This window comes from Ictalurus furcatus, chromosome 12, assembly GCF_023375685.1.
Source record: "Ictalurus furcatus strain D&B chromosome 12, Billie_1.0, whole genome shotgun sequence".
Taxonomy (NCBI): Eukaryota; Metazoa; Chordata; class Actinopteri; order Siluriformes; family Ictaluridae; genus Ictalurus; species Ictalurus furcatus.
In genome coordinates this window covers 30163683-30190612 of record NC_071266.1, presented here as the reverse complement: position 1 = coordinate 30190612, position 26930 = coordinate 30163683, and the positions used below count along the sequence as shown (strand labels likewise).

At 40.8% G+C, this 26930-nt stretch overlaps 1 protein-coding gene across 1 annotated transcript; it reads right to left on the bottom strand.

The window, feature by feature from the left end:
• Positions 1 to 619: 619 nt before the first annotated feature.
• LOC128616308 (interferon-induced very large GTPase 1-like) lies at positions 620 to 26521 on the bottom strand. The gene is made up of 5 exons (XM_053638879.1): positions 25628 to 26521; positions 16490 to 16698; positions 10859 to 11376; positions 10350 to 10513; positions 620 to 5408 (listed from the first exon to the last, which is right to left on the bottom strand). The coding sequence occupies exons 1-5, from the start codon at positions 26519 to 26521 to the stop codon at positions 657 to 659; spliced, it is 6537 nt and encodes a 2178-aa protein (XP_053494854.1). The 3' UTR covers positions 620 to 656.
• Between the last annotated feature and the right edge of the window lie 409 nt (positions 26522 to 26930).

Genomic DNA, 26930 nt, shown 5'->3' with positions numbered 1-26930 from the left:
GAAGTATTTTAGATTTAATGTTTTTTTTCCCCCCAAGAACCATTTTTCATTTAATAGGGTTCTTGAGTTGAGCTATATGGTTCTTTCTGTCTCATTATAGGTTCTTCAGAATCAAATATCAAGATTTTGGAAAGTCTTTCTGAAACACAGAGACATAAAATATGTTGTAATGTTGTTTATTATTACAGCCTTGAACCGTAAACAAGAACACCTTAATAAAAAAAAATTCATATAATCAAACACATTCTATTATTAATATTCTCACTGATATAATGTGATCAATTTTTAAAGGTTTTCACAAAGCAGAAAAAGGAAGAGAAAAGGTAAACTGTGTTTCTGTGCGTGTGCATGTGCGTGTGTGTGTGTGTGTGTGTGTGTATGTATATATATATATATATATATATATATATATATATATATATATATATATATATATATATATATGTGTGTGTGTGTGTATATATATATGTATATATGTATATATGTATGTGTGTGTGTGTGTGTGATTATTCGAAATATAATCTAATGAACGTTTCCTAATAATATTTATTTATCATTTCTGTTGTCACTAATACAAGCCGAGCTTCTTTGTTTATGACTGGTTCATGATTAAGTTGCTGTTCCTGCCAGGTTCTGTTTATCAGAGTTGTGTCAGATCAGATATATTCATCCAAACTCTTAATAGCTTGTTCTTTAGTGAACTTTCTCCATTCACTGGGGATCTCACCATAACCCTGAAATGTTTTCTTATAGTGCTTCTCCAGGTCTTTCTGGAATCTGCACACAAACCATTTCCAGTATGCGAGCTGTGAATTATCAGGGGTGATGCTCCAGGTCTCATATACTCCTCCTGCTCTTCTGTATGATTTGTAAGGTACTGTCTTATCTGTATCATGACTGGGGTGGAAACGTTTATTACTTTGCACAAGTGTTGTGCAGAAATCAGAGCAGAGGTTTGTTGTTGCTTTGTAATTCCACCCATTGATACCAATTATCCTGTGGAAGGGGACACTATGATCTCCATCATGATCCTCCAATGTGTGGGTACAGATGGTTTTACAGAATGGACACTGACCCCAGCAGCATCGACAAAGGTGTTCAATCAGAATCTCATGTGGTTTCTTCCTGAACTTCACCATTTCGATGTCTTTTACACTGTTAAAGCTTTTGTGGAGCTCCGAATTAATTTCACTGAGACCTTCACTAATAACCTGCTGTAGAAAATCAAAGTCTGTAATTTCTTTGTGATCAGTGAAGGTTATTTCTTTTAAGCTCAGTTCATCTTTTAGTGAATGGGTAAAATTTCTCAACCACATGTCTGCATCACCACAGCTGTTCTTCACCTCTTCAGTTGCAATGTGAACAGCATTCGTTACTCTCCGCTCGTTGTTTTTTAGATTTCCTTTAAAAAGGTTCAGAACTGTGGTGTTATTTTCAGTAATGTACTTATTAACCTTCTCTGTAATGAAGTGTTGGAAGTGATTTTGGGGATTAAAAATGTACACTTTGTACTTCTCAAAGTTCTCCTCCTCTGCCAGACATTTCAGGATGTGTTTCTCAAGGTTTGTTCTGTTACCGTTAAACTCTGGCATGTCTGATCTCATCTGTGCTGCCAAATCAATAGCAGTTTTATTGTAAACCGCTTGCAGGATGGATTCTCTCAGGTTACTGCAGATCAGTTCACCAAACACTTTTGTTGTTGTTGCTCCTCTGCAGTAGTTTTTAAAGACACTGTAATGTTGTGGTTTCTGCTTGGACAGATAAACTCTTGGATCATTTGCATCCCTGAATTGTTTATGATGTTCAGTAAATCTGTGACTCACACATTCACACACATGAAGACAGAGATCCAGAATGAATTCCTTTTTTAAAATAATTCTCTGGTTTCCACTGTGATGATGTTCAACTCTCTTCCTGACCTGGTCTGTTATTTCCTGTATATAGCTGTCTTTGTACCCGAGTCTTCTGATTTTGTTGCAGATCTTGTTCATTAATCCCTCGGTTTCTCTGATCACATTTATGATCAGAGTTCTTACTAAATCACTGTCTTCAGAAGAAGGTTTATTCATGCCAGGAATGCAATGAAGAACATTCGGTCTTTTGACTTTTGAAATGTAACATGAATAATCTCCCAGTTTGTCGATCTGTCTGTAGTCTTGATGAGATTTCCGCTCATGCACAGAAGCTTGTTCAATTCCCACAGACAGAATCTGTACAGCGTCCTCCCAAAAATCAAATGTTCTCTCTGGAGGTGTGTCTTGTGTCAGTTCAGTGATGTATTTTTCCCACACTTTGTCAAATTCATCTTTAAGAACTTGTTCATTAGTTGTTGTGGTTTTGAGTTTCAGAGCAAGGGCTTTGCTCAGATTGAACAGATTTGCATTGTACTGGGTCCTTTCATGTTCAAAAGTCTCCCGTGCCTGTAGCTGTTGTATAACTTCATTCACATTTTGTTTTGTGTCTTGGACAAGGTCTTCATAAAGCTCTGTGATTTTCTTTTCATATCTCACTCTCCACTGAATTAAAATGTCTTTGTCTTTGTCCTCTTCAAAGTAACTCTGCATTGATTGGTCCACTTCCTCTTTGGTCTTTTTCATTATAGAATAAACATCTTTATCTTCAATTTTTTCCAGTTTTTCATTTTCAATTCTGTTGTGCAGTTTTTCTTCAGTATCTAACATGGCACTTCTGAGGGTCCAGGTCCATTTTCCAAACATATTCTCCAGTTTCCTGTACACTGCTATCTCCAGTGTGTTTTTGAAGCTGAACACAAAGTTCTCGTTGAGTAATGCATTCCAAAGATTATTAATGCGTGATTTAAACTGTGAGAGAGTCAAACCTGTAGAATTGTGTGCTTTATTGAAAATGCCATTCTTTAGATCCTGAACATTTCTGCTGTATTCTGGGTTTGGTGGTGCCATTGGTGGGCTGCCCTCCCAGAGCTGTGCAAAATAATACACATCTTCTTGTACATTGAATTTAATAACATCACTGAAACTCTCAGCTTCACTGTCTTCTTCTTTTGCAGCTAATTTTGTCATTTCATCAAGTTTTTCCTGTAAATGTCTCCTTCCCTCCATGTTTTTCTCTCCAGCTGTGATGTCACTGACATTCTGATGGACAAACAAACAGCTGGGATTCAGTCTGACCTTCTTCATCCTCAGGAAGGCCTGAACAACAATCTGAAGGACATCCTGCATCTCAGCAGGGTTCTCTCCAAAGATGTTGATCAAGGTCAGGGTTCCAAGACCAACAACAAATGTGGCGAGTTCATTGTCATGATGTTGAGTGGATTTTCCTGCTCGTAGTCCTTCAGTATCTACAATAAGAATGTAGTCAAACTTCAGCTCATTCTTCATCTCTTCTGACACTCTGACCAGCTGCATGAAGGCTCCTCTGGTGCACCTTCCAGCACTGACCGCAAACTGGAGTCCAAACATGGCATTCAGCATGGTGGATTTTCCAGAGCTCTGAATCCCCAAAACTGACAGCACAAACACCCTCTGGTCTCCCAGTATCTTCACAAGTTCATCTAGAACTGCTGAAACCCAGATCAGAGGAACATGAGCAGCATCTCCATCCATCAGCTCCAGTGGGTGACCAGATTTCATGAGTTCTGCTACAAGCTTGGGGAGAGAGGACATGTTTTCTTCTTCAGATCCTTTCTTGAATGTTTGTACAGAAATAAAAGACTCGTATATCTGACCCATCTCTCTGAAGATGTGTTCCAATCCAAAGTTTGTTGCATTCAGTTTTTCTGAAAGCTCCTCAAGTTCTTTATGCTCCCTCTTCATTTTATCTGATTTATCATGTTTCTTCATAAGGTCTAAAACTGTCCACTTTTCATTGTATTTGTGATGAAGATCTGAAAGATCATCTGAGGTTTTTTTGTCCAGGAGAATCCCAGCCCACTTTACAAAAAATAATTTTTCATTTTCTTGTAGACATTTCAGTGAGGAAATGAATTGTTCCATAAGACCAGAGAGTCTGTATTTATGCTGCTCTTCACGGATTTGCATCATTATTTTTTGGTTCTCAATCTTTTGCTTTTCTAAGTTGTTCCCTTGAAGTCGATGCAGGTCTTTGTTCTTCTCACACCAGTTAAGCCATAACTTCCCCTGACAGGGAAGGTGCTTTTCCTTTAATTTGGACACTTCATTACCCTCCAACTGGCTCATGATTATCTCTGCAGCTTCTTTCCCTCTCTTGCATGCAGGGTCATCTTCATCTTTTCTAATCAATTCAGTTATGTTCAAATCTTCAATTCTGAAGATTGATGGTGACTTTAAAAGACACTCTTTGATAGTCATTCTGAGGTTCTTGGCTACATCTGACTGATTTCTGTCTTTAAGGCCAATTCTGTATTTTCCATTCTTAGACCTTGTGACACCTGATTCATCCTCAGAAAGTAGAAAAATCAGTGGCTTGGTGTCTCTGAAGAGGTTCTGTAGTAGCCCCTTATATGTTGCATTTTCAGAATCAGATAAAAGTACAACATTCACTGAGGACATTTTAGTCAGGATATCCAGTTCTTTATTAGTGACAGCATCACCATGGAGATTACAGAATGCAACACAGTCAGGGAAATGATCAGTTTCCTTCCCAGATGGGCAGTACCATGCGATCTCCACCACTCCATCCAGCAGTAACCGGTTCTTGCTGCTGCCTGGACAGTGTCTGTGGAAGAATGTGTGATGTCTCTCATTGATCAAGCTGTTCATCAGCTGAGATTTGGATGAAGATGCAGAGCCGAACCTGAAGAAAGCCACCATTGGAGTTCCTGCTTCATAAATAGCCTGGGTTTTACTGATCACCTTCTTAGATGAGTCTGTTGTCTTCCAGCTCTTTCTGATTTGGCGAAAGGTCCAGAGAGGAAACTCGATCTTGCTGGTGAAGGGACTGGGCACCAGCAGAGGCAGAGCGTACTGACACTGAGACAGTTTATTCACTATTAGCTGCTTTAGGAAATGATCTGAGCAGTGAAACACTGCCATCTGGACATCCATGGGGTGAACAGGAGATTTATGGCTTTCACTATCCATATATGCTGTCTTCTTTGATAAAAAATCAGCAAAACCATCATCATCATCATCATCATCATCTCCATCTCCTGTGTTGAAGTCAGTGTGTTCTGAATGGTTAGAGTCTTCCTTTATTGTAATGTATCTTGCCCTGTGGTCCACCATTAGTATCCTTTGTAGAAACGTTCCCACTAATTCTTTCTCTGTACAAGATTCCTTCCAGTGGAATGAATGTGAAGTTATTTGAAGAACTTCTGAAATTTTCATTTTTTGTTTGTGCTGTTCCTTAAGATTAAGTCTAAAATACAGTTCCTCTGCTTTAGCCTTTTCAAGCTTTTGCTTTTCTTCATCTTTTGATCTGTCTGCTCCAGATTCTGTCATCTTTTCCTGCAAAATAGATCATACATTTAAACATTTCAGTTTATTTATTAGCTGACTATTTTATTTGTCTATCTTTTCTTAATTACTGAATAAAATACAAAAGCCTACCCTCACTCAGGTCTTTGCAACAGCAGTGAAAAAGACTAACCTAGCTGAACCTATGCAGATACAAGTGAACCCCTTCAGAATGAACAAAAATGCATAAAAAGGGGCTTGTATTTATACCATGGAGAAGATTTATATTACAGCACACATCCTGCACCTACTCAGAATGCAGTATTTTCTTTGTACTATAGGCAGCAGTGGCTCAGTGGTATATATCTGGTACAACAGAAATTTTGTTTAGTGATTATCCTCTTTTTTATTAACAGTATTATGTTGTATCTACATTGTTTTTGCATTTGATTTTTTATTCTTGTTTGTACTTGTTGATAATCATGCACACATTTTCCTTATGAATGTAAAAGACATAATTGTGAATGTAGTTTAATTGAGGTGACACTAAGTGACCTTGCATATATATATGTGTGTGTAGTACATGTTTCCCCTCTGGCTAAGTGTAGACAGGTTGGTGTTGTACCTAATAAACATAGAAGTTGTTCAGATGAAACTGTGATGAGTATATATTTCCTTGTAAATTTGAAGGTATAGTTAATGATAACTACCTAATATTTATTATATGTTGAGTTCAGCGCTTCACAGCCTTGATGTGGCATAAAGATGAGGATGACTTCTATTTGAGATGGGACCATGACAGAGACTGTTTATGGATTGTTTCAGAACCAGCTTCTCAGCTCGCTCTCGTGCTCCACGAAAAAGTTTAGCGGCATATGCTTTGGAGAATTTGTACAAGGCTTTTCCTCATATGTTGATAATGCTCAAAGAGTAAAAAAAATAATAATAATTTCCTGGCAGGTCTGTATCCTGTGCCTTGAACAGGGGGTGGCAGATTAGAAGTAGGCTGTGATATTTGTGGGTCAGTGTGATAATGCTAGAGAGGCAATGAAAATGGATTACATGTCAGTTAATGCCGCTTACACTAATGAAGCTGTAATGACAGAGGCTGGGAGATAATGGAGGACTGTACAGAGCAGTAGATAGTTTGCCATAGGAAATGAGGGACATGAGAATGAAGCTAAGATGCTTAGGAGATGAGAACCCAAGATGAAAGCTGGAATGAGGCTTAACGCTATGAATGAGTGGGGTGGTGGCCGCTCTCAGTCAGGTGACATGTGCCAATGCTGTTGGGGGTGGATGGACACCGGTCACTGATCTTTGATGGGACACAGAGAGGCTGGTCACCAGAGAAAAAAATGTTTCAGCACAGTGATGAGCGTAAGCCATTTATGGAATTTTGTGATTGTAAAGACTCATACTCTGCTTGATCCCGTGCAAGACGCATCCCCAACCCCCACAGATGGAACAGTGCTGAGGAGGAAGAACAGGGTGCATTAAAATTTTTCCTAGCAGAGGTGACAGACAAAGTGGACTGGGAAATGGTCTGTAGCTGATGTTGCATCCCAGACACCAGCTGTACTACCCGTGGGCCCTCAAACTGACAATAATTCAATATCAAAAGGCATTAATGATGACACGAGCACTGGCCAGAAACTGCTGGTGTCATATGTGAGAGGACTAATTGAAGGAGTGGACGTTCCAATGTTAGTGGTCTACATTTTAGTTAGGTTCCAGTGTGTCTCTCATGAGTGCAGATTTTCATGCCAATTTCACCATTTCCATTGAAAATGGACCATGTTGTGGCCCATGCCATGAAATAACATATGGTAGATACATTGGGCACCATCACAATAACAGTCCAGCTGGGAATCATATCATAGCTTGTCATGTATAATGTATTAAGGGAAACCATGGGAATTTTTGGTGAGAAATCAGGCTTTACTGGATATCAGCCATGCAAAGCTACAATTGTGGGCAATCTCTGTTCCTCTCTTTACTGGCAAAAACCTTGTTCCAACATGCTGCAACATATCTCTGGCCACCACTATGAACCTACCACCCCTCAGCGAGTCAGCTGTGCCAGTTCAGGTGTGTTTAATCAGCACAACTCATTTATTGAGTGACTTTGTTATCTAGAGCCAAATGTGTCTGATTCTTCCTGTCTAGTGGTCACTCACACTGTCAACAAGGTGTACAATAGACTGACTATGGCTTGGATTATGAATCCTAATGGGCAGGACATTTCACTGCAACAAATGCATCTGGGTGAGTGTTGTGTAATCACATAAATCAACCAAGATTACACTCGGGTAACGCACATGGCTCTTTACTTAAAACATTGCATTCCAACAACTCCTTTTTCTTCTTCCTTCCATATATGCATCCAGTTCCCACATCATACTACACCTCCCCCTAGTGCCATTTACCATTCAACAGTATTAAGTGAACACAACATCTCCCCCAGACTTAATTGTTTACATCTGTACTGTAGCTTCACTGAACACGATACAAACAGTACACTCAGTTAATTCAAGGTTTTCTGATTTGTCTTTGTTGGCTCAAATTTAGCCTATTACCCAAAAACACTTAAAATTCAACATAGAAGCCAATACTCACATCTACCTCTGAGCCCAGTTGGAGATAGAAAAAAATACACCAGCCGTGAGTGAGAAGAAGCAAGGGTCCAGCTTTATTGTTCCATTCCACCACACGAGATCCACACCGATGAGAATTCTCAGAAGTGATCCCAACACCCTGAGCTTAAGCTCCAGTATTTATACTGTATTTACACACTAAATAACCCAGATGTTTCAAGAAGACTATGATCTCACTACCAATAGGGTTAAAAAAGAGCTCATTTACCTTACTCTTATGTTCCAGCAAAGGGCTATTTCACTTACACATAGAATTGAAACCAGGGGTTTTAATTTACACATAAAATCAGAACCCAGGCATTTCTAATAACCCAGAAAATAAAAACCCTGAGTTTTGAATTACACAGAGAATCAGAAACCAGAGTTTTCAGTTACCTAGGGCATCAGAAACTTCGTTTTTCATTTACCTAGGGAATCGAAACCAGAGAGTTTGGATAACCCGTAAAATAGAAAGTGGACAAGACTAAACAATCTAGAGTGACCTTGGTCTTACTGTTATCTCGCGGGGGGGCAGCTTGACTCAGCCACCCTTATAAATGGCTCCTCATGGTTCTTTCTTAAAATTAAGGCCTTCCTTGCGAGACAAGAACCCTCACCATTTGAGTCATGAGTAAGTTTACATTTTCCTGTATTTCTAGTTTATAATTTATTTTCATATTTGCACTATATTTCTTATTTTATATATATTTATACTACTTAAAAAGCGGTTTACTGTACTTCCAACTTCTTAATATCATTACAGTTCTACTGTCCTGCATATCCTACTATTCTGTTTTTTTATAGAGAGTTTCTCTATTACTATAAGATATTATTAAAGTTATTCATGTGTGTGTATGAGAAAGAGAGAGTGTGTGTGTATGTTGTGTCTACTTGCCCGCCCTTGACTGTACGAGCGTGTGTGTGTGTGTGTATTAGCCCTCCTCAGCTCAGCTCGTATACCTCTTTTTGATTTATCCCGCTTCTATGTGTCTAGGTGCCCGTCTTTTCTTCTTCTCCCCTTTGCTGGACGCTAGGTCTCCCTTATGTTTATTTTATGACATTTTTTATCCACAACATCTTCCCCCGATACATTTCACAAAATGCAGAACAATTCTCTAGTAACCAAGCATGAACATGAATATTTATGTGTATCCATACAGTTAAACTTAACTTGAACCAATAAACATATGTTTTCACTTCTAGTTGACCGTTACTTTCTTCTTGCTTACTGTGAGACCTTAAGTTACATAGTCCTTTAACCACATTGGATTCCTTCTACAACGACGTCTCTCTGCTTGGGAGTCGACAATTTCCAGTGGTGGAGCAGCAGCTGATTTTTCAGCCAGAGCGAAATCTGCATGTAGTCGTGCCAGATGAGACAAGTCCCAAGTTCGTCCATCGCTCAGCTGGTAACTGTGTGTCCCTTTTCTCCTTATAATCTGCATAGGGTCACTGAATTTTGATTTCCCTTTCTTGACATGCACAGTTTTTTCACCCTTACAAGGCCACCTTCCTTGAGCTTTGAAATCCTTGCTTTATGCTTTGTGTCCAGGTATGCTTTCATCTTTTGTTGATTTTGCATCACTTTTGTTCTCAGCTTTTTCATGGCAGGGTTTGGATTGCACTGACAATTTTGTCCTCATTTTTCTTCCAAACAAGAGCTTGAAAGGAGACGTTCCTGTGGTAGCATGGGGTGTAGCTCTGTATGTTTGCAAGAATTCTACAATAAATGATGTCCATGAAGCCCTCTCTGTCTCCGCAGTCAGAATGGCATACTTCAGTACCTTATTCCAATGCTCAACAGCTCAATTTCCTTCCGGATGGTATATGGAGGTGCGAATGTGCTTGACATCTCTTTCTTTCAGGAAATGAGGTCCATTGTCTGTGACAATCTCTAGTGGATTCCCTTTATGGCTGAACACTGATCTCAGACAACTGGTAACAGTCGACGCAGTCACGTGAAGTGCAAATTTGACCTCTGGCCATTTTCAGTGGTAGTCAATTAATGTAATGGCATATCTGCAGCCAACAGGGCCTTTCTCAAATGACCTACCACATCAATGCCCCATTTTTTCCATGGACTGGCTGGGTATTGAACTGGGATCAGTGGTGCATGTGTGGTTCTAGCTGTCTTATCGTTAAGCTGGCAAGTGGTACAGGTTGCAATTTTGGACTGTACATGCGAATTCATCTTAGGCCACCAATATAAGTCTCTAAGTCATTGTTTAGTCCTCACAATTCCTTGATGGCCTTCATGTGCTAGAGTGACCAAACGTGAACGTAAGCTAAGTGGCACAATCAGTCTGTGAGTTCCTCTTAGCACATAAGAATCATTGGTAGATAGTTCCTCTCTTACTGGGAAGTAAGGAAGCACATCAGCAGGCAATGTTTTAGATGTTGTAGGCCAGCCATTCTCAATATATTGATGCAGCTTGGTGAGCTCAGGACAGGAGGAGCTTTCAGCAGCAAACTCGGTGACAGGGACAGCTGACAGCAGGGTGGTAATGGTAGCTACAGTTTCTGGTTCGGAATCAAAGTTAATTTCATTTGGCAATGGTAGACGTGATAGACAATCTGCTACCCGGTTGTCAGCTCCACATTTGTACTCCATGTCATAGTTGAAGCAGAGCAGTCTTGCAGACCATCAAGCTACTCTTAGTCCAGCACGTCCCATGCCCTTAGCAGTCAAAGGGGTAGTCAAGGCTCGGTGGTCTGATCTTAATTTGAATTGTATGCCCCACAGATATGTTCTCCAATGCTCAATTGCCCAGACACAAGCGAGGGCTTCTTTTTCGACTACAGAATATTTCCTCTCTGCAGCTGTCAAGGTTCTGTAAGCAAAAGCTACAGTTCTTTCTGATATACCCAGATGTAGCTGAGTCAGGATACCACCTATGCCATAGTCCGAAGCATCTGTTGTAACAATTGTGGGCAAAGCAGGCTCAAATAAAGCCAAGGCAGGGCTCTCCACAGTCAGTTCTTTTACATTCTGGAAACTTTGGTGTGCCTTGGTGGTCCATGTAAAATCTACATTTCTTCTGAACACATCTCTCATAGGCTCAACAACTGTTGCGTAGCTTGGAATGAATTTAGCATACCAAGTAGTGAGGCCTAGAAATGATCTTAGTGTGGATGCATCTGACGGAGCTGGGGCCTTTTGTATTGCCTCTAAGTGACTGTTGTCTAGCATCAACCCCTCTTTGGAGATGGTATGTCCCAGGAATTTGAGTTTCTCCTGGTGGAACTTACATTTCTTTTCATTTAGACATAAACCTACTTCTTGCAGTTTGTGCAGCACTGTTTTGAGGTGGGCATCATGACTGGCAGCAGAATCACCAAACACAATTATATCATCCAGATAAAACTGGACAGCTGGAAGATCTCTGAGGAGAGTAGACATTAGTTTCTGAAATGCTGCTGGGGTTGACGCTAATCCATAGCAGACCCTCTTGAAACAGAACAAGCCGTCATGTGTTATAAATGCAGTCAGGTCTCTGCTTTCCTCGTGTAGTGGAACCTGATGGTATGCATTTTACTAGATTGATTGTAGAAAACATCACAGAGCCTCTCAACTGTGAAAACAGTACCTCAATGTGTGGAATGGGATAGGTGTCTACAGTGATTGCTGTGTTGGGTTCCCTGTGATCCACACACATTCTGATATCTCCAGATTTCTTCTGAGTCACTATGATGGACGATACCCAGGGCGAGGCATTTACTCTTTCAATAATGTCTGCTGCTAGCAGACGGTTCAGCTTCCCTTACAGCATCCCTTACAGAAAAAGGCAGTTTGTGCAACTTCTGTTGCACAGGGACAGCATTTTCACGCAATTTCCCTTTATGCACAAAGTTCTTTGCACAGCCAAAGCTTGGCGTGACAGAATGAGACACGTGCTGTATAGACTCTTTGGAGGTGATTACTTTATTCCCTTTTATGCATAGGTTCAAGGAAGATATTAAGTCCATACCCATCAGTGGGTTTCCACTTTTCACAATATAGAAGGTGGCAGGTACTCAACATTCTCCATGTTGTGCACAAGTCTTAATTAATCCCAGCACAGGAAGGTCATCTTTTGAATATGTGTCTAGACGCACATCAGACTGTTCCAGGGGAAGCTCAGAAAAGTATTGCTTATATATACAGGAGATCCTGTATAAACAGTTAATTCTTGCTTTGTAGTACCTGACAATGTGCTCACTTCAATGTTGCACACAATTTTGTTTGCAGCAGTTGGTGTGCTAGTCATGTACAAAACAGTCAGTTCAGGAACTTCAATGCACTTTAGCAAAATGTCCAATTTTGCCGCATGATTTATAGGTCTTGTTTAGAACTGGGCAATGCTTGGAATTTGCTAAATGACTGCTGGAATCACAACGGTAGCATTTGCGTTCCGAGTGTACTTTCAGTCAACTCGGATGCTTTTCCTGTGTGCCTCTATGCACGTTCATTTCTTTTTTTCTCACGTGCAGTCTCTGAACTGGTAATTCGGCAGGCTTCGCAAATTCACTCGCATTAGCCATTGCATTTTCCACTTGTATTGCAACTTGTATTGCTCGGTCTAACGTTAAATCTGCTTCAAGCAATAAATGTTCACAAATTCGACTGCTATACACTTTGTCAACGATTTGATCTCTCAGCATTTTATCTTCTTTATCACCAAATGCACATAATGACACCATATCACGGAGCGCAGCCACATACTGCAGAATATTTTCATCATGCCTTTGCTCCCTTTGACGAAATTTATGTCGCTCCGCAATGACATTAACTTTTGGTACAAAGTGCACCCTCAGAGCTGTAAATGCAGATGCATAAGTCGTACCCATGTTAGGAAGGGTGTAGAAAACTCTCTGTGCTTATGTTCCGAGGCAGTGAAGCAATGTAGCACGCTAACGAGTATCAGGCCAGTCATCTCCCTCTGCATGAATCGCTAACAGGTAGTTCTTAAATATTTGCGTTCATATTCCGAATGAAATTGTAGGTTCACCATGACATTGTAATTATGTAGGAGGAAGATGAACTGCCATCCTCGTCGCCGGTTTGTTGTATAGTCACATAAATCAAGCAAGATTACACTCTGGTAACGCATATGGCTCTTTAATTAAACATTGCATTCCAAGAACTCCTTTTTCTTCTTCCTTCCATATATGCATCCAGTTCCCACATCATACTACACCTCCCCTAGTGGCATTTACCATTCAACAGTATTAAGTGAATACAACAGTGAGTTTTACTCAGTGGATGACTCTGACATCCAGCATCTTCACCATGCTTCAGTTAACATGGCAGCAGCAACCTTTTACACAGTGGTGCCACCTGTATCACTGAATGAGTCATAACAGAGAGCAGCACTCTCAACGTTGCTGTTTGAGTACAACGAAATCTTCAGCTCCTCCAAGCAGAAAGCTGGTAAATGCCCACTAGTGAAACATTACATCGAACAACTGAACAGGCTCCTATTAAACAACATGCATATCGTGCGTCTCCTGAAAAACAGGCCAAAATAAAGAGACAAGTAGCTGATTGTGTCATTGAGGAAATCTATAGTCCTTGGGTATCTCCAGTGTGTCACCATTTCCCCTCGAGCCAGCGCTGCAAGATTGCAGTGTGCTCGGAAAACTGAAGCGAATGCTTGTGCGCGAGCGCTTAGCAAACACACGCTTTTCAGTTTTCAATGACAGTGACTTTGTTTACTTTGGACACGTGATTTTTTTATGATTATGTTCTGTCTCTGCAATCATTTAGTCATTGGTTGTTTTCTGAAGGTGTGTCAATATTGTTTTCAGCTGTCTGTATTTACCAATGATTACGTTTGTCATTTAAACCCCCCGTGTGTCTGTGCACTTTGAGTTTTGAGTTTCTCATACCAAGCGATTGTACTTTGTTTCTCGTTTCGTTTCAGAGGTTCTCTGACCTCGTTTCTCGACTCTGATTATGGCCTCACCCTATTTATGCCTGTTTGCCTGACCTTTTGCATGTTTTTGGACCATACTTTGGACTACTGATTTGGATTTGTTTGCTTTTATCTCCTTTAATAAAACTGTTCAACTGCACTTGCATCCGTCCTCAACTCCATTACTTAAGTATGTGACACAGTGGTGCCTGTGAAAAAGAAATGTGGCACCTGGCAATTTTGTGTCAATTATAGACGCTTGAACTTGGACTGTAAAAGACTCTCACCCTCTACCCCATGTGTATTATACACTGGATGCATTAGGAGGCTCTGTGTGGTTCAGCATCTTAGATTTCTCTAATGGCTATTGGTAGGTGGAGGACAGAGAAAAGACAGCATTTAAAACCAGACAAGGACTCTATCAGTGGCAATCCAAGCCGATTGGTTTCTCAAATTCCCCTGCCACATTCAAACAGTTGGAGCTAGTCCTCATAGGGCTGCCATGGCACATCTGCATATCTTGACTATAGCCACTTTTCCACCTAAATTACCCGGAACAATTAATCCCAGGAACTTTTTAAGGGACAATTTGGTTCCTTCAGACCTTTGCTGTCTGCATTTCCATAGCAGTCTAAAATACTGTGAAGCCTAAGCATATGCTCTTAGCACTCATGATGTATGACTGCGCGTGACAAGGACATGGAGCCTTGAAGTTTGCTACAATCAAACTGATTATTGATGCAAAGTAAGCTCATTTTAATGATGTAATAATGTTAAATGTTTGCTCACCTCATAAAAACATGTAGCAGCTCTGATTGGAACACAAACCTTTGAACAGTAACAAAAGAGTTTGCTCCAACCAAACTGGTGGTCTAGCGGTTAGGATTTGGCATGCTCACTGCCACGGCCTATGTTTGATTCCCGATCACAGAGTTAGTTTTTAGAAATCTTTGGATAAAGGTTCGTGTTTAAAAACAGACAGTCTATTTTCTGAAATCTGATAATGACACTGCAACAAGTATGTAGGAGATTCAAACTGTGCTGCTGTTGATTGTGATGTATTGTTTTCCTAAAGAGGTAACTGAGAAAACGCTGAAAAAGAGATGAGCAGTGGTAGTAAAGCGAATTCAGAATACTCGTAATGCTGGACTTAAAGTAAGCAAACAGATTTTATCAGCTATTGCTGAGATGATTGAGACGAATGCGTGTGCATGAGCTTCTCTCTGCACTGGTTTCCTGTGTGAATAACGCCCAGCTCGCTTAACCCACTCGATAGTTTTAAGTATGCTTTTTCATTGCGGGTCACCATTTACAGTTCCCGCTGTATTTCATCCTCAGCATAAATACTTATTAAGGCCTGAACCTCGTCATCAGTCCATTGGTCATATTTTTTAAGAAACTCCATTGTGTTGATTCGAATCGCAATAAACAACTATTACTGTATGCACCACAATAGACGTATAATAATGGTGATGGAAAAAAATTCTGCGTGCTCTCAACCAGTCAGCATGTTGAGTGCCCAAGTCCAACTCCCCAAAGTTCCTGGCTTTTGAAAAAGTACCACCTCCTGAGAAGGTACTTTACAAGGGCTAAATATTTTACCCAGAACTTAATTTAGAAACTGTTCCTGTGGTGGAAACACACCGAGTACCTCCAAAAGTCCCTAGTTCCTGGGGAAAGGGAACTTGACCGCTGGGGAAAGCAGTGGAAAAGCAGCATAAAGTTTGATTTATAACATTTTAGGAACACCTATCTAGTCTGAATGAAGTGTTTTAAAAAAATCCAATCTGCAGGGTTGAAACTGAAACCAAGAAAATGCCACCTCGCCAGAGATCATGTGTTTATTCTGGGTTATGTTGTTGTATGACAAAGATGGACTTGAGCATGTGGTAGTATATGCTACTGAACCCCACACAGCGGCATTGGTCCACCTTTGACCATGAGCTGTGGGCCATTGTGTGGGCAATGAGAGAATTCAGACATTAAATTGGACTACATTGACTGGACAGCTCCACTTCAGCACCCATCTTGTTGTGGACAGCACAGCACTGGGTTCTATCTCGATGCTGCTCCAGCCTGTATGGTGCACCCCATGCTGGGAAGACCACAACAACAATGTCCTTCACCTCGATTTCTCACTCCCTCATTTTCTCTGTCCCCACCTATTTTGAAATTAAAAGAGCACTTTTTCCCTACTCCTGTCTCCTGTGTGTCTGAGTTCAGCCTGCCACAGCCTCAATTAGCCACAAGAGGTATTGGAAGTGAGTGTGGTGAGCTCGAAACAACTAGATGTTGACACTTCCTATTCCTCTGAATCTGCTGCAGAGGAAGTGACTGTTTTGGACTCACAGGATGAGTCAGACAGCACATTTCCTTTATATGCTTTATCACACAATGTCGCTGGCATTAGGGCTATGCAGCAAGCTGACCCTGATATCAAAACTGTGTAGATCTGGGTGACGCAATCTCAAAGGCCACCCAGGAGACAGCTAAGGTGAGCCTCTCAGTGCTTACAAAAGTTTTGGACCGAGTTTAATCATCTCTCAATCATCATTGGATTGCTATTCCACTCTGTTGTTGTCAGGGTTTGGAGTGGAGCGACATCCTCAGCAGGAAAGCGTAGGAAAGCAGAACGACATCCGGAGAGAAGCCTGGCGTAGTGATGTCCAAGGTGGAGCAGGGAGGCAAAGCAAAGCTCTCAGCCAAAACAAGAGATGGAGCAATGTCCTCAGCTGAGATGCTGAGCAGCATCCTTAGTCGAGCAGGGTGGCCGAGCAACATTCTCTGTTGACTCGGTAGGCTGGGCGAGATCTGCAGTAGGGGAGTGAGGGTGGGGAAAGATCTTATGCATGGCTTTTTCAGCCATGCTTGTGTGACTCTGATACAAGAGTCCCTCCCTCTGGCTGCAAGCTCAGGGACTCCAATATTACTTCTTGGGTCGAGAAAAAATCTGCTACAACCGCTTTTTTTTAAGGCTTTGCTTTCTGTCAGGGTTTGGAGGCAGGGACGGATGCAAGTGCAGTTTAGGTTTAATATAAATTCAAACAAAACGGGATCTATAGAACTTGTGGCAAAAACACTAAGGCTAAGAATAAACATAAAACAAAGACCATAATCACCGCAACAGAAACAACGGCAAACAAAGACAATCAAAGCAAACAGAGTGCACGCCAGTGACTATATATACACACAAGTGCTCATTAACATGAATGTGAATCAGGTGCAGGTGGACATGTGACAGTGATGTGATGGGGTGCAGTGGCTGCTGGGAACTGTAGTCCCCAGCATATCCATGACAGTTGTCTGTTCCCTCACAGGTTATCCTATTGCCCAACTGGTTGCTCCCTCTGTTCATATACTAGACATTCTTTTGCACCCACATGGTACCCCAGCCTCTGCCCATTTCTCCTCTGAGCACGTGTTGGAATGGGAAAGGCAATTTTGCTACTAGCTGTCCATGTTACGAGACATCAAAGCATGGTGTGAGCAGTGCATGTCAAACTCATCGTGGTCTGGTTCCAATCTACCAAGCACCTATGGGTGGGTCCCAGGCCATGCTGCCATTTGAGAGAATGGCTATGAGTAGTTATATCATACACTTTCTGTAAAACTGTCAATCAAAGTAGTGTGTTGATTTATGACCCTTTGTGTTCCCCTGACCAACAGTTCTGTAGGTACAGCCAAGTTATGAGCAGGGGTGGGGGGGTAACCCTATAGACTGTATCAGTGGGTCATTTTGGCACCTGTATGTCTGGGTTTTGTCCTTCCTTTCCTGAGGTGGTGGTTTTGTGTGTTGTGTTGGATCTCCCCCAACAAATGTGTTTATGTTAATGAGACTATTGTGAAATGTTTTTCTCCCAGTATTAATCACACACAAATTGTTTTATTTTGAAAACTTAAGTATGGTTTAGGTGAAATGCATCTGATGTAAGAAAAAGAGTATTAAATTAGTAAGAAAGTGAGTAGTAAGAAAAAAGTAGTATTAATATTGCGTATACGTGTGTTACTATGTGGGGGATACTCTTTTTCTTACATCAGATGTATTTCACCTAAACTATCCTAAAGCTTTCAAAATAAAACAATACCACAAAAAAGTAATTTCAGAAAACAAACATTCTCTTATACTACAAAAAGGTTCACATTGTGTTCCGAATGAACCAATCACATTCAATCTCAAGTTGAAAGGTAATTATCATACAGCTGTCATCAATGAAATTATTTTGATTAACCCTAAATAAATAGCAGCTGTTTCTGTAGAATCTTCTTCACATCTTGGTTCTATCTGACTGCTGAAGCCATGGTCCACAAAGAGCTTAAAAGCATGTACAGGGTCTGACTGCCAAAAGAAATCGATCAGGAGAGGGGTATAAAAGAATTTTCAAAACATTAGATGTACCATGGAACACTGTGAACATCAATATGTGGAGAAAATGGAGCGCCACTGTGACATCACCAAAAACAGCATGTCCCTCCAAAATTTATAAAAGGATAGGACAAAAACTTGCCAGGGAGGCTGCCGAGAGACCTACAGCAACATTAAAGGAGCTGAGGGAATAGCTGACATGTACTGATTGCTCTCTGCATGTGACAACAGTCTCTCTTATTCTTCACATGTCTGGGTTATGGGGTATGGGGGCTAGATGGAAGCCCTTTCTCACAAAAAACATCCAAGCCCAACTAAATCATGCCAAACCATGTGGTAAAATTAGATTGAATGCTATGGTAAAATCTAAAGGTGCTTCAACCAAGTATTAGTTTAGGGATGTGCCCACTTGTGCAACCAGGTCATTCTATACCGTGCCCCACCCACATTCTTTCTGTTTTTCACTTTAACTGGTTAAAATTTCACAACACAAGTGAAAAAAGGTTCTGACATAATTTATCTTGGTTTCTTTTTTATATCACAAAAATTTGTTTATCCTGTTTTAAGTCTTTAACAATTTTGCTCTCCTTAGTGATGCACCCACTGAGAAACCTGTTGAAAATGCTCTAGTTATAACAGACTGTATTTGATGACACATGAAACTTAGCGATGCCTTTCGGGGGCACAAGCTTTAATTTGACTAGATAAGGAGATGCTTACCTTTCCTTTTTCTGTCAGTTCTTCACTGATATGTGTAACTTTCTTCTCTTCTGACAGATGAGTGTTATGGTCTATAAATAAAAGTTAGCAGATAAATGTGGGGCAGTTGATTTCTTGAGAAAAGGTTTTTAAATTAAAGAAGCATAGACAGAGTTTTCTGATACCAGCTTCTCTAGGTGGGTTGACCATAACATCACTCCCCAGATACAGTCCTCTATCCAGTTTATTATTGCTAATGCCATTTCATCCAATTCTGTCTGGAGCTTTGTCCCACAAAAATTAATATCACAGGATCTACAGTTGTGGTTGAAAGTTTGTGAATTTTCTAAATATCTGCATAAATGTAACCTAAAACATCATATTTTCACACAAGTCATAAAAGTAGACAAAGAGAACGGAATTAAACAAATGGTCATTTATTTATTGAGGAAAATGATCCAATATTACATATCCGTGAGGAGTAAAAGTATGTGAAAGTCTAGGATTAGCAGTTCATTTGAAGGTGAAATTAGAGTCAGGTGTTTTCAGTCAGTGGGATGATGATCAGGTGTGAGTGAACAACCTGTTTTATTTAAAGAAAAGGGATCTATCAGAGGCTGATCTTCACAACACATGTTTGTGGAAGTGTATGATGGCACAAACAAAGCACCACTAAGCTACCACTACTGGGCCCTTGAGCAAGGCCCTTAACCTTCAACAGCTAAGTTGTCTAAATGAAATAAATAGTCGCTCTGGACAAGGGTGTCTGCCAAAATGTCATTAAAAGGAACCTAGGGAAACTTCTAAGCATCTAAAGGCCTCTCTCACATTGACTAATGCTAATGTTCATAAGTCCACCATCAGGAGAACACTGAACAACAATGGTGTGCATGGCAGGGCTGCAAGGAGAAAGCCACTGCTCTCCAAAAAGAACATTGCTGCCCATCTGTAGTTTGCTAGTAGTTTGTAGTAGGTTGTAGTATACAAAGTATAATATTTTTGTCTCATTTGTTTAATTGGGCTCTATTTATCTACTTTTAGGACTTGTGTGAATATCTGTTTTAGGACATATTTATGCAGATATACATGGGGCGGCTGTGCCTCAGGTGGTAGAGCAGGTTGTCCACTAATCGTGGGGTTTGGCGGTTTGATTCCCAGCCCACATGACTCCACATGCCGAAGTGTCCTTGGGCAAGACACTGAACCCCAAGTTGCTCCCGATGGCAAGTTAGCGCCTTGCATGGCAGCTCTGCTACCATTGGTGTGTGAGTGTGTGTGTGAATGGGTGAATGAGACACAGTGTAAAGCGCTTTGGATAAAAGCACTATATAAGTGCAGAAAATATACAGAAAATTCTAAAGGGTTCACAAACTTTCAAGCACCATTGTAGATGACATTTTCCATCCCATGGTTCAGTCTTTACCAACATTTGTGAAAGACTCCTCACATTTGTTTACACATCCTTGAAGACTTCAAAGAATATTCCCTGCAAAACAATCTCTTTTTTGTTAGTCTTTATTAAATGAAAACAGTCTTTTATGGATATCAAAAGCCTGCATACAGACTTTCCTAATAAGGAGGAATTGCTTCAGCTTCAATTACAAATTTTACTCCCAAGTAAAACGTGTTAGTACGAACATTACAATGCAGCTTCTCATTGGATTTGTTGAGCAAAAGTTCTTTGTACAGTTTGCTGGGCATGCATCCACATTATTTCTTAGATACATTGAAGGCATTGCTAAGTGCAAAATTTAGGAGCTCCAGCTTTTTTAATTTTCTCCTTCTCCATATTTTACTAAGCTATAGAATATACATGAATTATTGCTCACCCTAGCTCAAACATAACATTTCTAGAGATATCCTTGTCAGTAAATTCCACATTGAAAACCACCATACATTATAAACTGATCTAATGTCATTGCTACTTGGAGTACAACTCTTCACATGTGCAATGATTCCATCCCTTATTCACAGCGAGTGAGACATAAATGCACCTGCAGTGAGAATAAAGATTTTCTCCAGCAAAAGTAAGGAATTATGCAATTATTTTTACAACTATGGATTCCCTAAAACCATTATAGATAATGCCATGCACTGTTTTAGCATTATTGAGAGAAGTAATGTATGGGTCTCCACACATTTGACTGCTAGCACAGAGAGAATTTCTTTGGTACGTACTTATCTCAGTAATAAGACAGTTATGGATATTATATTTAAAAAGTTTTAAATCATCTAGGACAATTGTGAGATCTCCAGCCTCAATGAAAAAATGTTATGTTTTGACTGAAGCTATTACATCTTCAAGCATTTAGAATATCCACTGGTGTTACTACTGCCTCAGAAGCACTCTTGCATGACTGATGAAGTCCTTCAGTCCAAAATGTTGTTTCACCAAACTGTTAACATCTCTACACTCACTGTCCACTTTATTAGGAACACATGTAGACCTGCACATTTATGCAGTTATCTAATTAGTCAATCATGTGACAGCAGCACAATACATACAATCATGCAAATAAAGGGCAAGATCTTCATTTAATGTTCACATCGAACATCAGAATGGTGAAAAAGTGTGACCTCTGTGTAAACTCTAGAGACTGCTGTGTGTAAAAATTCCAGGAGATCAGCAGTTTCTGAAATACTCAACCCAGCCCGTCTGGTACCAAAAACAATGCCACTGTTAAAGTCACAGAGATCAGACTGTTTGATGTGAACAAATGTGCTCTTTGATGTGAACATTAACTGAAGCTCTAGACCTGTATCTGCATGAGTTTATGCATTGTGCTGCTGCCACATGATTGGTTGATTAGCAAAAGCTATCTTGGTTGAACAGCAAAAGCAATTATTGACCCTGGCGAACAGTAACTGGTAAGTGTTTCATTCTGTAGTTTTTTTTTAGCTGAAATTAGTTTTATCACTTATTGTCTGATAGAAGCTGAAACTGTGCTTCCTTTTTGCTACGAGCTGTATATACGTTGATAGATTAAAGCTAATTTTGCGCGTCCACCGAGCAAGGACACCGACAAGACACCACACGTGCTGCTAGGTATACTTTTTTTTCTCCCTTTATTCCTCTTGCTGTTTACCTGTTTACACAGCTACTAACACTAACATGCGTCATCAGTTTATCCCTGTTATTTGCCACAGGCGCAGACCGCAGCATACTCCCAGAAAAGTACATAACTTGGACAACCTACGCTCTCTGAATGTGGCCTCTGCAGATTCCCTCTCATTCTCTAAGACTTTGGAACTGCCAATCTGCTGTCAACAAGGCAGATTTCATTCCTGCCTTTGCAACCCACTCCAACCTCAGTGTGCTGGCTCTGATTGAGACCTGGATCCATGCTGAGAACACTGCCACACTCACTGCCCTAGCCTCCAACTTCTCACGTCCCAACAGACGAGGGGGTGGTACAGGTTTGCTTCTCTCCAAAACATGGAAATTTACCTGTCTTTCTCCCTCTTGCTCATACACTTCCTTTGAATTTCATGCTGTTACAGTCACTAACCCTGCCAAAATGCACTTTCTTGTTGTTTACTGTCCTCCAGGTCAACTGGGGAAGTTCATTGATGAATTTGACACGCTACTGGAACTCCTCTTCTGGTACTTGGTGATTTCAACATTCATCTAGACAAGCCACATGCAGCTGACTTTCTTGCTCTCCTTCCCACATTTGACCTCAAGCAGTTCACCACACCAGCAACCAACAAAGCCGGCAAACAGCTCGACCCCATCCTCACATGTAACTGCACCACACACAATCTTCTCATTACTCCTCTCCACACCTCTGACCATTTCTTTATCTAGTTCTCTATTTCTCTCCCCCACCCCTTCATTGTCTCCACCCTCTATCTCTTTTTGTCGCAATCTTCGTTCCCTTTCCCTTTCCTCCCTTTCCCCCTCACATTTCTCCTCTGTTGTCACAACCTTACTTCCCTCACTTGACTTAAACACCGCAACTGACATGCTATGTTCCACCTTAACATCTTCTCTTGACAGCATCTACCCCCTAACCTCCAGACCTGCTCGCAAATCACGCTCTAGCCCTTGGCTCTCAGAAGCTCTGTGTAACAACCGGGCCAAACTAAGAGCATCTTGAAAGGAAATGGTGTAAATCTAACAACCCACCTGACCTAATCAATTACCAGACACTTCTGTCCTCTTTTTCCAATAGCATCTACATTGCTAAAGCCACATTCTACCAAGAGAAGATTGGCAGTTCTCCCAACACCCGCACTCTCTTCAAAACCTTTTCCTTTCTTCTCTGTCCTCCTCCTCCCCCTTCCCCTACCTCTCTCACTGCAGATGACTTTGCCACTTTCTTTTCCAACAAGGTTACATCAATCAGGAACCAGTTCTCAACCCCAGACATGCATAGACTGGCTCCTAATCTGTGTAACTCCCAACTGACTTCCTTCTTTCCTCTCTCAGAGACTGATGTCTCTAAACTCCTCCTCTCTAGCCATCCCACAACCTGTCCTCTTGACCCTATCCCTTCTCAACTTCTTCAGTCAATCTCTCCCACACTATTACCTGCACTCACACACATCTTTAACACATCCCTCTATACTGGCACATACCCTACCTCATTTAGGCAGGCGCGGGTTACCCCACTGCTTAAAAAAACATCACTTAACCCTGCTGTAGTTGACAACTACAGACCTGTTTCCCTCCTCCCTTTTCTTTCCAAAACTCTTGAGAGAGCCGTTTTTAATCAACTCTCCAATTTTCTCACACAGAACAACCTCCTGGACACCAAGCAGTCTGGCTTCAAGAGCAATCACTCCACGGAGACTGCTCTGCTTTCTGTCACTGAAACCTTATGACTAGCAAGAGCAACCTCTAGATCATCTGTCCTCATCCTACTTGACCTCTCTGCTGCTTTCGACACTGTGAACCATCAGATCCTCCTGTCAACTCTCTCCAGCCTGGGCATCACTGGAACGGTTCTGCTCTGGGTGGAATCCTATCTGTCTGACAGATCCTTCAAGGTATCATGGAGGGGAGGTATTTCTGAAACTCAGCAACTCACAACTGGTGTTCCACAGGGGTCAGTTCTGGGTCCACTCCTCTTTTCTACACTATCTACACTACATCTCTAGGGCAGGTGATTGAGTCTCATGGCTTCTCATATCATTGCTTTGCTGATGACACCCAGCTCTATTTGTCCTTTCAGCCTGACAATCCATCCATCTCTGCATGCATCTCTGCTTTCCTGTCAGACATCTCGGTCTGGATGAGGGAACACCACCTTAAGCTCAACCTGGCAAAATCTGAGCTTCTCTTCATCCCAGCCTGTCCCTCAATCAACCACAACCTCACCGTACAGCTCGGCTCAACCGCACTCAAACCAACCAGGACAGCCAGGAACCTTGGGGTGATACGTGATGACAGCTTGACCTTTACAGACCACATCTCAACAACTGCACGGTCCTGTAGATTCATCCTGTACAACATCAAGAAAATCAGACCCTACCTCACCGAACCGGCTACACAGATACTAGTCCAGGCTCTTGTTATCTCAAAACTGGACTACTGCAACTCACTACTCTCGGGCCTCTCAGCCAGCTCCATCAAACCCCTTCAGATGATTCAGAACGCTGCAGTGCGCCTCGTCTTCAACCAGCCCAAGAGAACCCATGTCACACCCCTCTTCATCTCCCTCCACTGTCTTAGTGTAACTGCCCGCATCAAATTCAAGGCCTTGATGCTCACGTACAAGACCTTGTCTGGAACAGCACCCTCCTACCTCAACTATCTCCTGAAGGCTTACGTTCCCTCACGCAATCTGCGATCAGTTAGCGACCGACGCTTAGTAGTTCCTACTCAGCGTGGCTCAAGGTCCCTTTCAAGAACCTTCAAACTAACTGTTCCTCAGTGGTGGAATGAACTTCCAACCTCAATCCGGACCGCAGAATCTCTCACCATCTTCAAAAAAACAGCTAAAGACTCACCTCTTCCGTGAACACCTAACCAAGACATATTTTATTTTTTTTAAATTGCACTTACACCTTTACTCTGCGCACTGTGCTTCTTCTGGAACTCAATTAATGGATCTTGTATGGTAGCACTACTTGTATTGTTCTCTGCTTGATATATCGCTTTGCTTGTATTTTCTCATTTGTAAGTCGCTTTGGATAAAAGCGTCTGCTAAATGAATAAATGTAAATGTGTAAATGATTAGATAACTACATTAATGTACAGGTGTTCCTATTAAAGTGACTGGTGAGTGTATATATTACATGCAGTGTGGCCCATAAATATTTGGACATTAGCGAAGTTATTGTTATTTTAGCTAACTACCACAGTATATTTGACATCACACTAAATAATGAATGAGGTCAAAGTGCAGTTTCAGCTTTAATTTGTATTAATTTCATTGTAACTTTATATTGAGAGTTAACAAAAACAAATTCTAAATCTAAATGCCACACTTAAAATCAACTTCAGACCTTTTATCTGCTTAATTGTAAGTGAAATAATGAGGAAATAACACACACCTGGCCATGAAACAGCTGAGCAGCCAATTGACAATTACTTTTAGTCTCTTAATTTAATTCAGTCGACTTCAATATACTGTGATAGGCAGCTAAAATAAAAAAAAATTCAATCTTCCAATTTTGTGTGGACCTTACTTAATACCCATTTCTGGTATTCATAAGACAAGAAAATCATACACCACCTTTGTGCCTCCCTTCGTCTTGCTGGTTTTCTTTAGTCTTTAATTCTCTACTGTAGGTCTCAGCAGTGTAGCAGCACTGATTGTTCTCAGACACGAGATGATCAATCTTCTCCAGCAGTGTTTTCATTTCTGATTGGTTGTTCATGCTCTTGCTGCATGTGCAGTACCTGTCACCGCACTTCTTCATCAGTTCCTCTAGAACAGTGTTGTTCTTCAGGTCATCAATGATGGTGTCACACTCCTCCTCTTTCTCATAAGTGAACAGAATCATCACAAAGGACAGAGCATCTTCTCCAAATGTTCTTTCCAGCCAATCAAGTCCCATTTTATCATCATCTGTAAGTTGTCCCAGCTTCAGGACAAAGATGAAGGACTGGATGTTGTTTTCACTGACTAACTGACCAGTGATGTGGTACAGATCACCCTCATGCAAGTCCAGTATATTGACCACTGACAAAACATGTCCTGACACTTTTATATTTCTGGGGATGTGAGCCTGATCTGGAGGAACATGTTCTGCTCCAAATAGTATATTTTCATCTCCAAAATGGACTGCAGAGCTGTTTCCAAACAGCACAAGAGTGAAATTTGGGGAACTGTTTGAGGATTCCACATTACTAACTGATAAAGCAGATCTACCTCTTGTCATTTCTTCAGTAACGTCTTCTTGTTGTGGTTCAGCTGTTTGAGATGCTTCAGTAGCAGTGTTAATATTTTCTAAACTCTCATCAGCATGGCTGTATTCAGGAGCTCCTCTGGTCTTTTTTTGAGACTCTTCAGTGACCTCATTCTTTATTTCTGTATGAAGATTGATATCATCTGGACATGGTGTGGCTTCCTGACCAGTAATATCTTTATGCTCTTCAGCTTGAGACAGTCTGGATGTCATAGTATTGTTTGTTTCAGCTTGCAATGTCACATTGTTTTTCTTTGTGTCTTCATTAACCTTGAACAAAGGTAATATAATCATTTGTTTTCTCGTTTAACTTTTAAAATTAGCAATATGGAAAAATTACATTATTAAGAAATTGAAATAATACTACTGTGTAAAGATAAACTCTATTTCTTTAACAGGAGTTCTCCTTTATGTTTAACTAAAACTGTTTCTCTTTTTTTCTAATAAAGGTTTTATTTGCATTTGCTGTAATATGTGCTCAGTAATCTGCACTCACCTTGCATACCTTCTTATATTTAACTGAAATAACATCTACGATAAAGATATTATTTTATAAATCTATAAAAGAAATTGTTTAAGCCAAAGCAACACAGGCCTTCGAAAATAATAATGTAAGCATGGC